Source organism: Lygodium microphyllum, chromosome 20 (assembly GCF_053477565.2).
Source record: "Lygodium microphyllum isolate KBCC chromosome 20, Lygodium_microphyllum_v1.1.10, whole genome shotgun sequence".
Classification (NCBI taxonomy): Eukaryota; Viridiplantae; Streptophyta; class Polypodiopsida; order Schizaeales; family Lygodiaceae; genus Lygodium; species Lygodium microphyllum.
The window spans coordinates 112,335,389-112,350,922 of record NC_141154.1 but is presented as its reverse complement, the minus strand read 5'-3'; the positions used below and the strand labels follow the sequence as shown (position 1 = coordinate 112,350,922).

The 15,534-nt window shown below is 40.9% G+C and overlaps 1 protein-coding gene across 6 annotated transcripts; it reads right to left on the bottom strand.

Moving 5' to 3' along the window:
• Positions 1-10,733: 10,733 nt before the first annotated feature.
• On the bottom strand, positions 10,734-14,704 carry LOC148019267 (zinc finger CCCH domain-containing protein 12-like). 6 transcript variants are annotated; one of them, XM_087660853.1, is made up of 9 exons: positions 14,258-14,704; positions 14,083-14,133; positions 13,912-13,996; positions 13,639-13,793; positions 13,419-13,481; positions 13,219-13,338; positions 12,858-13,124; positions 12,270-12,590; positions 10,734-11,877 (listed from the first exon to the last, which is right to left on the bottom strand). In XM_087660853.1, the coding sequence occupies exons 4-9, from the start codon at positions 13,786-13,788 to the stop codon at positions 11,626-11,628; spliced, it is 1,173 nt and encodes a 390-aa protein (XP_087516979.1). In that variant the 5' UTR covers positions 13,789-13,793; positions 13,912-13,996; positions 14,083-14,133; positions 14,258-14,704; the 3' UTR covers positions 10,734-11,625. The 6 variants fall into 6 exon arrangements, with proteins under 6 accessions (XP_087516979.1, XP_087516980.1, XP_087516983.1 ...); XM_087660854.1 differs by having other exon boundaries at positions 14,249-14,375; XM_087660857.1 differs by lacking the exons at positions 13,912-13,996; positions 14,083-14,133 and having other exon boundaries at positions 10,734-11,003; positions 11,834-11,877.
• Between the last annotated feature and the right edge of the window lie 830 nt (positions 14,705-15,534).

The following is a 15,534-nucleotide window of genomic DNA, read 5'->3' as shown; positions in this document are numbered from 1 at the left end:
ACTCCCATGGATGTTGAGACTTCTGATCTGCTTAGAGAGGAAGCATCCATACCATTATATGATGGGTGCCGAGTATCTCGGTTGAAGATATTGCTTGCACTCTTAAGTGTGCAAGCAAAATATGGGTGGAGCGATACGAGTGTGACCGAGTTGTTCAAGTACCTTGTACATACGCTTCGTTGAATATTTTTTTCGGCACTATTATTACAAACATTTGTGCTTTTTCAAGGTGTTTGTGATTTTTTTCAAGTTATTGAAATATATATTACCACCTACAAATACCATACCTGAGTCTCGTAATGATGCACGACATGTTTTACGAAAGCTAGGCATAGACTACAATAACATCCATACATGTATCAACGATTACATACTATTTTGAGGAGAATACGAGACTATGGAGACATGTCCAAAGTGTGGTGCTCACAGATATCGACAGGACTTGCAAGGGCAAACCATCCCTCAAAAAGTTCTCAGACACTTTTCGCTTATCCCCCGCATAAACCATATGTTTCGTACGTCCGGCATGGCGAGCTTGACAACGTGACATGCGCAGAATAGGTCTATGGATGGAGTTCAACGAATATCAGCGGATTCACGTGCATGGAGCCACATTGACTCTACCTTCCCAGGCTTTGCCCGAGAGCCAAGGAATCTTTGGCTGGTCTTGCAATGGATGGCGTGAACCCATTCGGTCTGCGCTCAACTTCTTATAGTGTGTGGCCTATAGTCCTTGTCAACTACATTATCCCTCCATGGCTTTCTACGAAGAAAGGACATCTCATTCTTAACTTACTCATCCCCGACCGCTACAAAGTCAAAAATATCCATTAGTCGATGAGCTTAAGATTTTGTGGGAGGAGGGGGTCACCGTGCAAGATATGAGCAGGCACGATGGTCGGCAGTTAACCAATATTCGAGCCATTCTCATATGGACGATGCATTACTTTCCGGGATTCGGAGAGTACTCAGGTGAGCAAGCCTCCGTTCTCGTTGGTAATATCTATATTTTATCTCGTTCAAGCAAGTATTCACTCGGTCATGGTGTTGGAACAGGTCTGGTTACCTCAGGTTATCATGCATGTCCATTGTGCGGGCCACAGTTAGACTCCCAAAGGTCACGAACCATGAAGAAGATGGTGTATCAAGGACACGCTCCTTTCTTATCAGAGGATCATGAACCTAGGGAAGGTTTCCTTGGACGACCTCCAACATGTATGAACGCCATAAGCTAGTACGAGCTGAAAATGGTCCACGTGAAATTACATCCAAATGGAATGCGACGGTTCTCAGTTTTCTACAAGTTGTCATATTGGACCCACTTACAAGTCAACCACTTGTTGGATCCCATGCATATTTTCAAGAATGTGGGCAACTTGCTATGGGACCACATCACAGGAAAGAGAGACACTATCGACCTTCCAGTATATGCGGAGTTGTGTCAAGAGATTAATATGGGACCATAGGATACTTCATACTTGGAGCATCCACTTACTCAATTCGTTGACTAAACACTTATAAGGGTACATAAGATATGTATTTTAAGTGAGATTTTTTTTAAAGAATCTATATTACTATGCTTTGTATGATTTAAATTGATTATTCTAACATCATTTTTTATCTGTGCATGTGACATTTTCAGGATGAGTCGAGGGATGACCGATGAGGAGTTACAGGATATCTTCACACACATGTCTCCAGACCAGATCGCAAGATTCAGAGATATGGCAGACCAAGAGCTGTCTCGGTCTTCGTTAGGGCACTTTGCTAGATCTACTTCAGCGCGATCGGATACTTCGGCTTCAAGCAGACGAGCTCAACGCTCCCAGACTTAGGCCAGAGGGAGGAAGTGCTTCAAGGTCAGGGGGATACTGCAGACATACAGAGGCAGTGAGCCCGTGGTCGACACGGGATACAGGTGCGACTCCTCGCTCTCGTGGCCCTTCAAGGGAGCATGGCTCAGACTCAGGTGGATGCTGTGGAGACACGAACGTGGTGTCTGCGTCTCATCGTTCAGCTGGAGTTGTGTCACCTCAGGGATTTGTCACACCTGTGGGGATGTCTACTCTAGTTACTCTGGCTTTTGCTCAGCCGTCAGCAGGTGGCACCCCTATGGGTGCCACTCCGAGAGATATTACCCCAGTCGGTACACCGAATGCACAGGGGTCTCTTGGATATGCCCAGGAGCGTGGATACAGATGGGAGAGGATCCATCTTAGGCAAACTCCAGGGGGATATGGATATCTAGTCGATGGTAGGTCAGGAGCCATCATCATGAATGATGAGGGGAGGAGGGTGATGGCTCACATAAGAGAGTTATGCCAATAAGTTTTTCAACACGTCTTGGATCATTAGAAGAACATACCGGAGGGGAGCAAGGACTACATAGTAGCATCCTTGCACGAGGAGTTTTCGATTCCAGCCTCAGTAGATAGATTCTCTACGGATTGGATGATGGATTGCATGCGTGCATACATGTCACACAGACGATCTGACGCACACAAGGCAATCAAGAGTGGGGGTGCAAAGCCCGAGTAGTTAGATGCAGACGACTAGCGCCAACTGAGGGAGGAGGCTATAGATTCTCCAGGACGTTGGAGTCAGTAGCGTGAGGCAGCGAGGGCACGACTCGAGGCCGGAGTGGTCCATCATCCTGGGAGTGGCGGGCACATGACATATTTGGAGGACTTTGTAAGTTTTTTCTTTGTTTTGCTTGTTTATTTTTTTGTAATATTCTTTGTACTAACAATTATGTTTCTAACAGTTAGCATTTTGTTTTCTTTGCAGCACTCCATTACAAATCGCGATCCGACTGGCCTTGAGACTCGATATGCAGAGAGGCATGGTCTCACTTCATTGATCAACCGATTGTATAGACGTGGCGGCCCTGTAAGTCACTCATCTTTCTTGTCCATAGTTATCATATTTAATTAGAATGCATTATTGTATGGTGGACTGATTTGTTGTTTATTTTTCTGTAGAATCCGTTCGATGCTTCTTTGCGGTGGGACGAGCTTTTGGGGAACAATGATATATAGCTCGCCCTTGGATCCCTGGAGCTCACACACCTTTATTTTTGAGTCGCATGATCTATGTAGATATTTTTTATATATTAGTGATATCTTGTCATGATTGTATCAATGGCTTATTATGCGATCATGCATTTATTTCATGTATCAGTGTTATGATTTCAGTATACATTGTTTTTGTTTGCAAGCGCATTGTACACAATGCAAAAACTATTTTGTATGGCTCTAATAAAGTAAATAGTGCTCTGCCCTGCCACAAATTTTTTTTTACATGTTATCGTTGCTATTAGCATCGCAAATTTTACTGCTTGCGTCGTTATTTACGTCGCAAACCGTCGCTATTAGCGTCGGTATTGGCGTCGGTATCAGCGTCGCAAAATACCAACTGTTCTATAGCATCGCCAATAACGACACTTTCTGCGACGACGGGGGCAAATTTTGTTATTTGCATTTTCGCCGCTTTAAACGTCAGTATAAGGCCTATATCTTGTAGTGTAATAGGCATGTGAACTGACCATTGCTTCCTCCCCCGCCCGGCCTCCCCCCCCCCCCCTTTGCCAAACTATTAGAATTGGTCAATTTTAGGTTGTGCCCAATGTTTTAGTATGTGGTGTGGATACAACTAAGTTAACTAGTTATCTAACTATAGCTAGAGTTCTTTTAACTCCAACTAAGATACGAATAGTTCTATAGACTTATTGTATTTTCATTTTATCATTCTAATACCTGCATCATTTTAGTGTATGGTGTGGGCACAGCTAAGTAAATTCATTATGTCACTGCATCTAGAGTTAGTTTAACTCCAATTGAGAAAAGGATAGGTATTACTTACTTTAGACCTATTGTACTTTCATTCTATCATTCTAATACAAGTCTAATACATGCATTCGTTTAGTGTGAGACTAATGTTCATTCTAGCTCACTGTCTTATTCCTCTCTCTCTCTCTCTCTCTCTCTCTCTCTCTCTCTCTCTCTCTCTCTCTCTCTCTCTCTCTCTCTCTCTCTCTCTCTCTCCAATGGTTGTTATTGGAGCTACAAACACAAGTTCCCTCTCACCATTCTCATCCAATGCCACTTCCCTAAAGTCCACTCAACCAAAACAACTAACAAGAGTTATCGTTTTGAAGGAGGAGGAGCTAGCAACCACCAAGTCTGCTCGTTAGTTTTTTTGTCTACACACAACCCTTCACATGGTCCCACATGTAGCCCTACATGCAACCCTTCCTCATGTGTGCATGCAACTTCTCTTAGCCTTGCTCATTGCCTCTCTTAGCCACATTCACCATCTCCTCAACCTTGCCCTTCGCAAATCTTTAAACACTCAAAACTCCTCCCTAATTTTTCAATTTGGGGGTTGTAAACATTCATATAATTTTTTCTTGCCCATCTTTTCAATTTTCAGCTATACATAAAAGCTAAAATTTTGTAAAAGTACAAAAATCCTGATTCTAAATTTGGGGGGTTTTAGAAAATTATGCAATTCTCGGTCCATCTTGCCATCCTGTTCTAAAATTCAAAGATAGCACACATCCTACACAGAATTTCTAGGGTTTTCAACTGATGTATCCAATTTCTAAAATTTCTTGAAATTCCCTTTAAAAAAGGTGGGGCTTTTTTGAAATCAGCTCCCATTGATACTAAGATCTTGGGATCTGTCTGACCATTAGATGTAAATAATTTGGTATCCTCACAAGAGAGGGAAAATTGGAGGGTATAAAGTACTTTCTCTAAAGTTTCATGATTCAAAACCTCCTTGTGACCAAGAATCCATGGGATTATGCCATGGGTGATAAAGTTCAACCCACAATCCAATTACTCCTAGCATACCTCCCAGACAAGGGAGAGATAGAAGACACCTTACTCTATTGCTCCCATTGTTGTTACGCCTGACTAAAAGATATGGGATTCTAGAGATGCACAAGTCTTATCTTTGATAGCTCTATGAGTGAAAAGAATCATCATACCTCACATTCATTCTTGTAAGACCTCACATGTAGCTTGGGTTATCTTGGAGTAGATGTTTGCAACTAAGAATGGGGCGTGCATCTCTTTCCTACAAAGAGAGTTATCCAATACTCACACGAACAGAGATGATTCTATGATAGATCAGATCACATACATTCAAGGTATGCATGAGCAACTTTTCAATCTTGATGAGGTAATTGAAGATAATGAAATGGCAAACATCACTTTTGTGGAGTTGACTAGCCTCTTGCTTTGAAAGTAACAAACACAGAAAAATATGGCTCTATGTTCAATTGAGTTAGCCCTCACATTTGTAAAGTTAACCGACCTCTTACTTCAAGAATAGTAAACTTGGAAAAATATGGCTCTATGTTCAATTAATCAAGCCTAGCAACATGCAAATCAGCCCAATGCTAATGTTGGGTAGCCTTTGAATATGGGCAACAATAATGAAAATAAGTCAAAGAAGAAGAGAAAATATCACTATTGTGAAAACCCAAGCCATTACATTGAGAAATGCAAAAAAATGCTTGCAAAAGAGAAGTCAAAGGACTCTAGTATTGCTACCCAAAGACATTATCCCTCACATGGCTAATGGTGATGTTTAAATCAACCTCATGAAGGACTATGTTTTTCTTACATGCAACTATGATTCTTTTATAGATGCATCAAGATTTAATGCAAGAGAAAGTTAGCATACTTGGTATTTTAATAGTGGTTCATCATATCATATCACTTCTAGAAAGTATTTGTTTTCCTCATTGCATTCAGCCCCTTCTAGTAGGAAAGTATCTTGTGCCAATAACACCTCTCATCCTATTTGTGATATTAATGAGGTGTTGATTATGAGGTAGATATCTAACTTTTGGATATTTGTGATGTATCAAGGAATATCAAAAACTTGCATTTAGTGTCTACTTTTAACATGAATGGATTTCAAGTCATCTTTGAGGATGGCAAATGCATTATGCATGACAAAGAGCATCAAAATGTATTCTCTAGTACCTTATATGAAGGTCTCTTTGTTTTAGATGATTATGTGAAGAGACTCGATAATGCATTTTTATTTTATATAATCACTCATGCAATGATGGGCACATGAGTTTTGGCAACCTCATGACTCTTTAGAGGTGTTAGCTAGTTGATGCTTTGCCTAGTTTGGATACTCCCATCTCCCCATGCTTGTTAGGATTATATTTTTGGCGAAATGATCAGTTGTCTTTATGTTTTCAATATGTTCAAGGAAAGATCAATAGCAAGGCAATAAAATGTATCTTTATTGTACATAACATGGACAACCAAGGGTACACATTGTATAACCCTTTCACACGCATGGTTTTTGTGAGTAGAGATATTATATTTTCTAAAAGTTCCACATAGATGCATATTGAATTTGAAATATTGGCCACATCAGACTCTAACAACCTCTAGCTAATCCAAATTCTCTTAAAGCAATGCAAGGCAATCAAACAAGGGCTCCTACATGTATAGCCAAAATAGTCCCTAGATGGCTACTACATACCCCTAAATAAAGTTTTACATATGCTCTTTTGCCTTAGCATACATGTTTAGGTGCTAGAAATGTAGGGATGGTACATCTTGCGATATAGGCCATCCCATTGATAATAAGGAAGTTGACGCTTTTGCTAGTACTCTTTTGGATAAGGATGACCCTACATGTTTTAAGGATGCACAACAAGATGTGCATCGAGTGCAAGCAATGAGTGACGAAATGAGCTCTACTAAGTGGAATAGTATCTAAAGTATTGTTGACTTGTCTTCTGGAAAAAGGCCATTTGTATGCATTGGGTTTACAAGCTCAAAAGAAAATTTGATGGGTCTATTGATAGATACAATGCAAGGTTAGTGGTGAAAAGATGTACTTAGGAAAAGGGCATTGGCTATGAGGAGACATTTTTTATGGCTACACATTTTAGGTGGGATGTACATCAATTGGATATAAAGAGTGCACTTTGAAATTATATTTGGAAGGGAATGTCTGTGTTCCACAACCTCTATAATTTATTGTACAAGGCCAAAAGCTTAAGGTTTGTTAGCCGAATAAAGCCTTATATGGCTTAAAACTATTTCCATGTGCTTGACTCTCCAATATAGATGCATTTTTTACCACACAATGATTCCAAAACCCCCAACTAAACTCACCTTCTATCTTAAGTAGGAATGAGGGGATTTTATCATCATCATTCTTTATGTAGATGATATGCTACTTGCCGGACCAAATAAGAGAAAAATTGCATATTTCAAGGCTAAATTGCAATCTACTTTTAGTGTGTCAAATATAGGATGGTTTCACTACTTTTTTGGAGATTCAATTTACCCAAAACTAGCATGGCATAGTCTTAGTCAAAGTATATTTAGAAATTGCTAGTGAGGTTTAACATGCAAGATTCTAAACCTATAAGCACATCTATAGAAATAGGGATCAAACTTTCAATGCATAATGGAAATTGTCTATCAAATATTGGTATTTATAGCCAAGATAGGCTCCGTCATTTATTTACACAACATTTGTCCTAACATACAATATGCAATATCATAAGTAAGCAAATATATACACAAACCAAGGACATCACTAAAAGATAAATCGTGAGTGAAAGGAGAAGCAAGAGATATGGCAGATGGAGTAAGAAAGAAAGAGAGAGTGACACTAAATATGGAAACTCCAATATATAATCACAATATGTGACTAACCTTCCCTTATTCAATAGTCACTAAAGAATAAAAAATGAAGTGATAATGATGAGCATCAACCGCGTGCAATGTAAAAGTGTGCAAGTACCATGTGTGGACGGCTAGGCACATGCGGCTTTACCCCCAATAATTACATTAGCAAGCTATTAAACATATTTTTCTATAATTGCAAGGAAGGAGACTTAGAGATGTATGCTTATAGTAATTTAGATCAAGTAGACAATCATGTACATGGCAATCTACTAGTGGATATTGTTTATTTCTAAACCAATCATGCATTTCTTGCTAAGCAAAAAGCAATCTATCATGGCAAAGCTAAAATATAAAAAGAAAAAAAAGTGACCTCGCAAAATAATAATAATAATTAGGTTCACAAGAAAAGAGAACCATCACCTCTTCACCAATGTCCTAGCTACTTTGATATCAAGCCTCTTAGTACAAGCTAAAGGACTTTCTCAATGCCTATATAGCCTTGGCAAGCCATTAGGCAACCAACATGCACCCTTTGCTTGATGCCCTAAAGCTACTTCAAGGTGAGAGCTCTAGGATGAGTTGTGCTTTGCAATCCCCCTTTGGCTCAAGTTTTATGGCGTGAGGTGGTATTAAGCTACAAAAGGCTAATCAATTTTAATCCCCTTTTTAACTCATTTTAAAACATCCCCAAAACTCAAATGTTAAATCCCAAAAGTGTCCAAGCACCATAGATGATTGGTTGGATTATGTATCTATAAATAAGGATCTAGCCAACCACTTTATAATAATATTACAACTATCAACTACACCCTCACCCTTGATATCCACCTATCAATTACTCCACCCACTACCACACCTACTACTACTACTAAACAATTGGGTTTACTATCCAACAACAAGATGCCCTACTTTTGTACACATGCTACTCTACAATTGCCACCTTGCTTACTCGACTCTTAGCTAATAAGGACCTAGTTGGAGTTGTTTGTCCAATGTTTCCAACATCAAATCAACAACCTTTTGATGTTATTCTAACCATCTTGGCTAACATTGTGACTAATGCATGTATCTTCACTTGTCTGTGCTACTATCCACTTTCCAAAAACATCCTAACAACTATGTTTTCTTCTCTAGAGCTTGCACTAGTTACTACCCACATCTCCAAGACTGCCATAGTTGTGTTTTCTTTTTTACCAGCTGCATAGCATCCTTCAACATCTAAGCTTTAGTGATGTGATGCTTCAAGTTTGTCTGGAAGCTTTCTCCATCAACTAGCTTTTAGAGAGATAATGGTTTGAATTTTTATTTGCTCTTGGAACACATGTTATTATTATTTAACTTTATTGATCTATTCCTTCACTCCACTCCTATAATTATTTCCATCCTCTCCAATTGTGGCATCATTCAACACTAGAGCTTTGGTGGTGTATTGCTTTGGGGTCATCCAAACATTCTCTCCAACAACTACCTCAATTCAACCCACTTCTAGTGGGAGTAGTTTGAGTTTTTCCTCACCCTTCGAACATATATTAGTTTATTCAAATTATTAATATATTCTATCATTCTACACTCTTGTGCTTTTGAGTTTTCCAATGTTTGTCCCTAAGTTAAAAAGCATTAGTAGAGTTTGTATACACTTTATGTTTTCTTTGCAAACCCTTAGGGACTCTCCTCACACAATCTCTTACAATCTAAAATACCCTAAGAGCTATCGCTGGCTGCATGAGGATTCAAGCAATACATTTTTGATGGATGGTGCTAAGAGCTATAAAGGGTAATTTCTCAATGTCTAGAAAGGATTTGAGAATTTCACTTTAGTGTACAAAGGTGTTTATAAAAATATGGTGAGTAGTAGTAATGGTCATGCCTGTTTGACTTGTCCTTGCTTATTCATGCATCACATTTATATGATGACATGTAATACTACATTTATAAGATTTTGTGCATTTACAAAGGGACATCACAAGGGTCTACTATCCTAAGGGCAAATTCATTTCTTCGCTTCTTGTGAAGGATAAACCCCCGCGTGAAAGCTGCTGCAACCATCAACTAAAAACGAGTCGTTAAGAAAGGCATCAAAGAAATACCGAGTTCCTAATTAGCTTCAACACTCTTATTGGCATCAAAAGGGACCCAATGATGAATCACCGTTTTGAACAGCAATTCACAGGCCACGCTCGTGGAAATGGAAAGGAAAGCACATCATAAGGCATTCAACACGATCCAATCGATGGCCTTGCAACCTTCGGCTCATCCAGTATGTGTCAGCCACATTCAAATTTTGAAGTTAAAATGAAAAGAATGACAAACCACAGACTTTCACTGCTGGTACAAAAGATGCTGGGCACTGTAAAATTCGTACCGCAGAGACAGGGCACATCATCCTTAGTTGGTTTAGCTATAGGGAAAGTCCATACTTTCCAAGTAAAGCTCCTGATACACTTGCACAGCATAAATAAACTATGCCCATGGCCTACCACTACTTGCCTAGGTTCATCTCAGTGAACACCAACTCCTGCATCCAGTCTTCTTATAGAACAATATTATATGCTGCTTTAAGAAAAGTAAGCTTGTGATCCTTCTATTTGCAGCTTTGCACCACACCAGCTAAGGATGCCGTACCACAAGCATAAAAGTTAAAGACTGAGCTTTGCATACTGCATTAGACTGCACACATGCAAACCACTGTCTGTGTGTAACAGGCAGGCCAGACACAGTCTGCCATTTCATCAATACCATCTACAGCTTCTAAATACATGTCTATGGATGAAGTTGCAGTAAACAGTCTAAACCATGCACCAGAGAGATCCACAAAAATATTCGCAATTAAGCTACATACATGGAGAAGACCAGATCGAGCATTGGCCTCGTTTCACTTTACTAGTGAATGAATTGATAATTTATTTCCATGGCAGAATGCGGTCCCTTCTGCCATCTAAATAGGGAAGACTACACATATATTTCAATAGAATAAAGAGCCTCCATATGTTAATTTCAATGCAGCTTAGCATCAATAAGCCTGACAGTTGCAAGAATGAACAGAGGCAAAAGAGATGGAACTCAAACAAAAGAGGAAAAATGTGAAATACCAGGCGTGGAGGGTGTGTGTGTCTGTGTGTATTTGTGTTTTGGGGGCTGTCTATTTGAAGAGGTAGAATGTAACAATGACCTTTCCCAAGCCAATGAGCTTTCCCCATTATCTTTGCTTGCAGCTCAGCAAAGACAATAATTATCAAAAACTTCAAAATGGAGAAATCCTCCCACTTGCCCTGTCTCCGCTCTTTTTAGGTCTTTAAGCTTGCACATCAAGAGAACCCCATTTACCTGCATGATAAGCCATTTCCAGTACACCAAATTATGTTAATGGGCTAAAAGTATCATAAAGACAAGGCAGAACGTTCATTGCAAGCCTCCACTTCTATCAATGTTTCCATGCAAAATCCCCCTTACTGAGGTTCAAGACAACCTGCCCCAGCTAGTCCAGCTGCAACCCACACAATCTGCAAACAAGCACTTCACAGATCGTTCCTCTTGATGAATGCATCCAAAAAAATGGCAGGTCACAGGTGTGTGTGAGTGGACACGCCCTAACTTATCACTGCAAACCCATCAACTGTAACAGGCTTCTCAATTCTCTGATCTTCTGGTGGAGAAAGCTATGATAAATAAGGCAGAAGGTGAAGCACTCGAATCAGCCATGCTACATAGATCAACCATGTTTGCCACCTTGATACTTCCTCCAGATAGAACCTTGCCAATATCCGCATAACGTTTATGAATCTTGCCATGTCCACGACATTAATCAACAATGAATGACCAAAAAATGTCATTGCTGTCAGAGAATACTTGCAGTTCCTGCTAGTCTACTGGATCCATGAATGTCATGCACATGTGCACAAATGTTAGTTGACATGCTGTCTCCTATCTTGCTCGTGAGCCATTGATGCTAGGATGAACCATCAATGCCATGCTGCTGGTTGATGATACCACTCTCTACCCTTGTTGAAGATTGCCCTTGAATAGCTGAGGTCATTGGCACATTGTGAGCAGGTGCAGCAGATGCTCCCAATGGGTATTGTGCAACAGGGATGTCAGGCAACACATGAGAGTATGCAGATGGCATGGAATGATCAAATTTGCATGTAGGTCCAAACCTGCAGTAACCAAATCGGCTGTAGAAGGTGCAGGGAGGAGCTCCCTGTTACACAAAAACATGAACTCAATTCAGACACACAAGCAGTTTTTAATCTTAAGCACTCCTACAAAAAGATCAACCAGATGCAAAACCTCAAATATCAATCATCAAGCAAGCACAAGCAACTTGCTAGATTGCAAAATACTGAAAGGCAGTTTGTCATTCACTTTAATCACTTCTAAAGTAAGGTGTGAATGAACAGGTAGAGTGCAGTAGTATTTGATCAGAATAAGTGTGTGGCAATTTTCAACCAAAAAGAATGAATTAAAATGGTCTTCAATCCCAAATGTGTTCATGGCTGAAGCATCAGACTTCAAAGTCCAATCATATCATAACAAACGAAAAACACAGTATTAAGCATTCGCAAACGTAAGTTGAGAACAATGATTCCATACCGGCCTCAGTGGAAGACCAATAGGACTCAACACACTTCCATGCTGGGAGATGGTCCGGTCAGCTGGATGATGAAACTTGCATTGTAAACCAAATCTGCATTCCCCTGTCTTCATATAGTATTGGCATTCCGGTTGACCAGGCCTCTCTGGATACATAGCTTCTCGAGGCCCAGAAGTTGAAGGAGATGGTGGAGTTGGTAATCTAATTGATGGGGAGCTTGGAAGGAACGGGGGTAACATTCCCATGGCAACAGGCTCTGGCAGTGCTGGCCCATACATGTAGCTTGCTTGCTGCTGTCCCTCATGGAATGAAAGTGGAGCCTGGCATCAACATTATGTCAATACAAGACCTAATTGAGCAAATTTATTACTTCCAAATAGCACTTGGTTCCTGCACAATCACACTTTTCTCGAGATCCACAGAAAACCCACATCCAAGGCAAATGGTATCATCGAAATCCTTTCTCAAGAAGCCAATGCAACCCTAGCTTTGCAATGTTGGCATTTTGCAACTAATTTCAAAACTTATTGGAAGGGCATTCCAAACTGGCAAAAGTGGCTCCTCAAAAATTGCGTTGGGAAACTTACTTGCTGGTAAGGACTCCATGGTGGCATAGGAACAACCCCCTGGGGGGAGGGTAAAAGAACAGGGGTAATATTTGAGGGTCGGGGTGGTGATAAATAAGAGGGTCTGGCCCTCGGCCAACTTGCAACATATGGCTGAGCAGCATGCACACCAGATGCACCAGGGAAAGACCCAGGCATGGCTTGCATTGGTGGTGGGTGATTGAACTTGCAGGTGGTTCCATATTTGCAATGGCCTGTCCGTAGGTAAAATGCACAGTCCTTTTCACCCTGTGAACATCATTGACAAGAAGTTTTACGTCATGATATAGTGTTATGCAGAAGGTGAAATTCCAAAAGCATGTCTTCATGAAGATTATCATACCGGCCGTAATGGCAGATTCAGAACATTCAGCTGAACAGGGCCTGTCGGTCCAACTTTCTCAGGAGGGTGATGGTATCTACATGTTGCCCCAAACTTGCAGGCACCTGTTCTTAGATAGTACTGTACAAGCACAGAGAAGTCATTGAGAACTTGCCAATGATGTATGCTGCCTTCCACATTGGCACAAGTAAGGATGATACCTGGCATTCTGGCTGGCCAATCCTCTGGGGATAGTCACCCCTGATCCGGCTTGTTGATGGTTCCTGTAAGGATTCCCAACCAGACATGAAAATGTTATTTGCATTTGGATTCATACAGGCCTGCTGACAAACAGATTCCACAATGGGAATACTCCATTTTATGCTGGAAGAGTTTCCAGCTGACCCACCAAAAACAAATCATTTCCTCTGGAAAACTTACCAGCCGCCGGTCAGGTGGATGGTTATATTTACACTTGGCACCAAAGCTGCAGAGACCAGTTCGCATGTAGTATGAACAATCTGGCTCATCCGGACGCTCTGGGTAAGATGGTTCAACCATCTCAGGGGGCCTGAGAGTCATCCTCCACATTGCCTCTGCAAACACAGCTATCAAAAATCATTCTACAAGGTACAGGTCCACAAGCAGAGGGGCTATATGATAACAAATGCTCTATAGGAAATTCGTTGAAAAGGGATCTGATGCTGTTAATACATGAGCTAATCTTCGGCAGCAACCCCAATGCGAAAGGCATCACTATAGGAGAATCGACGCTATTTAAGCTGGTCACAAGCTGTCACTATTGAATAGATCAAAAACCGTGTTTTTGAATGAGACATTGGGAAAATGTCAAATCCAGAATTTGCACATTCTTACACAACATACCATCATTTAGTCTCTCAATTGCGCCCTAGCTGTAAGCGGGGGTAGCCAAATCTGCCACCATGCAATAATCAAGAATGATGCATGCAGGAAGGGCGACGTTGCTTCAATAACAAAGAACAAGAAAAGGAACCAAGACAGCAACGAAAAAGGGGATTGAAATCAGAACCTGTGTTACCTTCCAAGCCTGATTCGTGCACTTGTTGCCATGATTCGGGACGATGCGAGAAGGCGAAGGAGGGAGCTTGAGGGTCAATGGGAGCGAATGAGGGGTTAAGAGGGTTCATAAAGTCCATGAGACATGGGACGTGGAGAAGGGGAAGCAGAGGAGCTGGGGAAGAGGACCCACAAGGGGAGGACGAGGGGAGAGGCGAAGGCGAGAAGGTGGGCAGCGATCGGAGGGTCAGAGGGGGTCTGCGTCGATGGAAGAGGGGACGGGGGAGGGCTTAGAGGCCATGGGGGCGAAAGGGGAGGAGGGGAGCTTGTGGCTATGGCGGTCCTTCTGTAGAGACTCTGAGAGAGAGAGAGAGAGAGAGAGAGAAAGAGAGAGAAGAGAGAGAGAGGGGAGGTGAGAGGAGAGGCGCAGCAAAAAGTGTCGCTCCGAAAAGGGAGCACACAAAGAAGGCCACCACGAAAAATACCCCCCACGCACAAAAACAAAAAAAATCATTACTATTATTATAGCTTTTACGCATTTGTTTTATTTGTTCACTTCTTTATTGGCAAACCTTTCCTCGTGCAGGTTTTTCACTTTTAATATTATTTGTTTAAAATCTACATCCACATATTGATAATTGTTTTGTTACTCCCTTTTTCCACTTTTAAACTTAAATTTAACCGGCGAGATAAGATTTTTTTTCCTCGTATTAAAATATTAGAAAGCCCCAAAAAAGTCATTCGTTCTCTAAGCTCTTTCTCCTCGAGGAATAATAATATGATACAGCTCGAATATCGATGCGAGAGGTGCGAGAGAAAAAGGTGAGTTTCGTTTATAACTCCAATGACCAATAAGCTTTTTTTACATTCAATTTTTTCATTCTTTTTTTACATGCAATTTTATAGCTCGAATATCGATGCGAGAGGTGCGAGAGAAAAAGGTGAGTTTCGTTTATAACTCCAATGACCAATAAGCTTTTTTACATGCAATTTTTTCATTCTTTTACGTATTCTTAACAAAAACCAAAATAATTCCTCCTCCGACAGCCTCACTCCCCCATAAAACCGCACACCTTTTTCGCTAATCATGACGCCAAACGCCATGGGATCCAGCCCCTCAATACGTCCCACGTGTCACCCTTAATCTTTTGCCACGTGGGACTGCAGTTCACATGACTTTTTTTTGGCCTCCCACGTGGTTTTCCCATCCCCCCACCCCCCAAAACACAACACAAACACTCGAGTCTCTGGTCTCTCTCTCTTTCTTTCTCTCATGCTGACAAGAGAATATTTTTTACC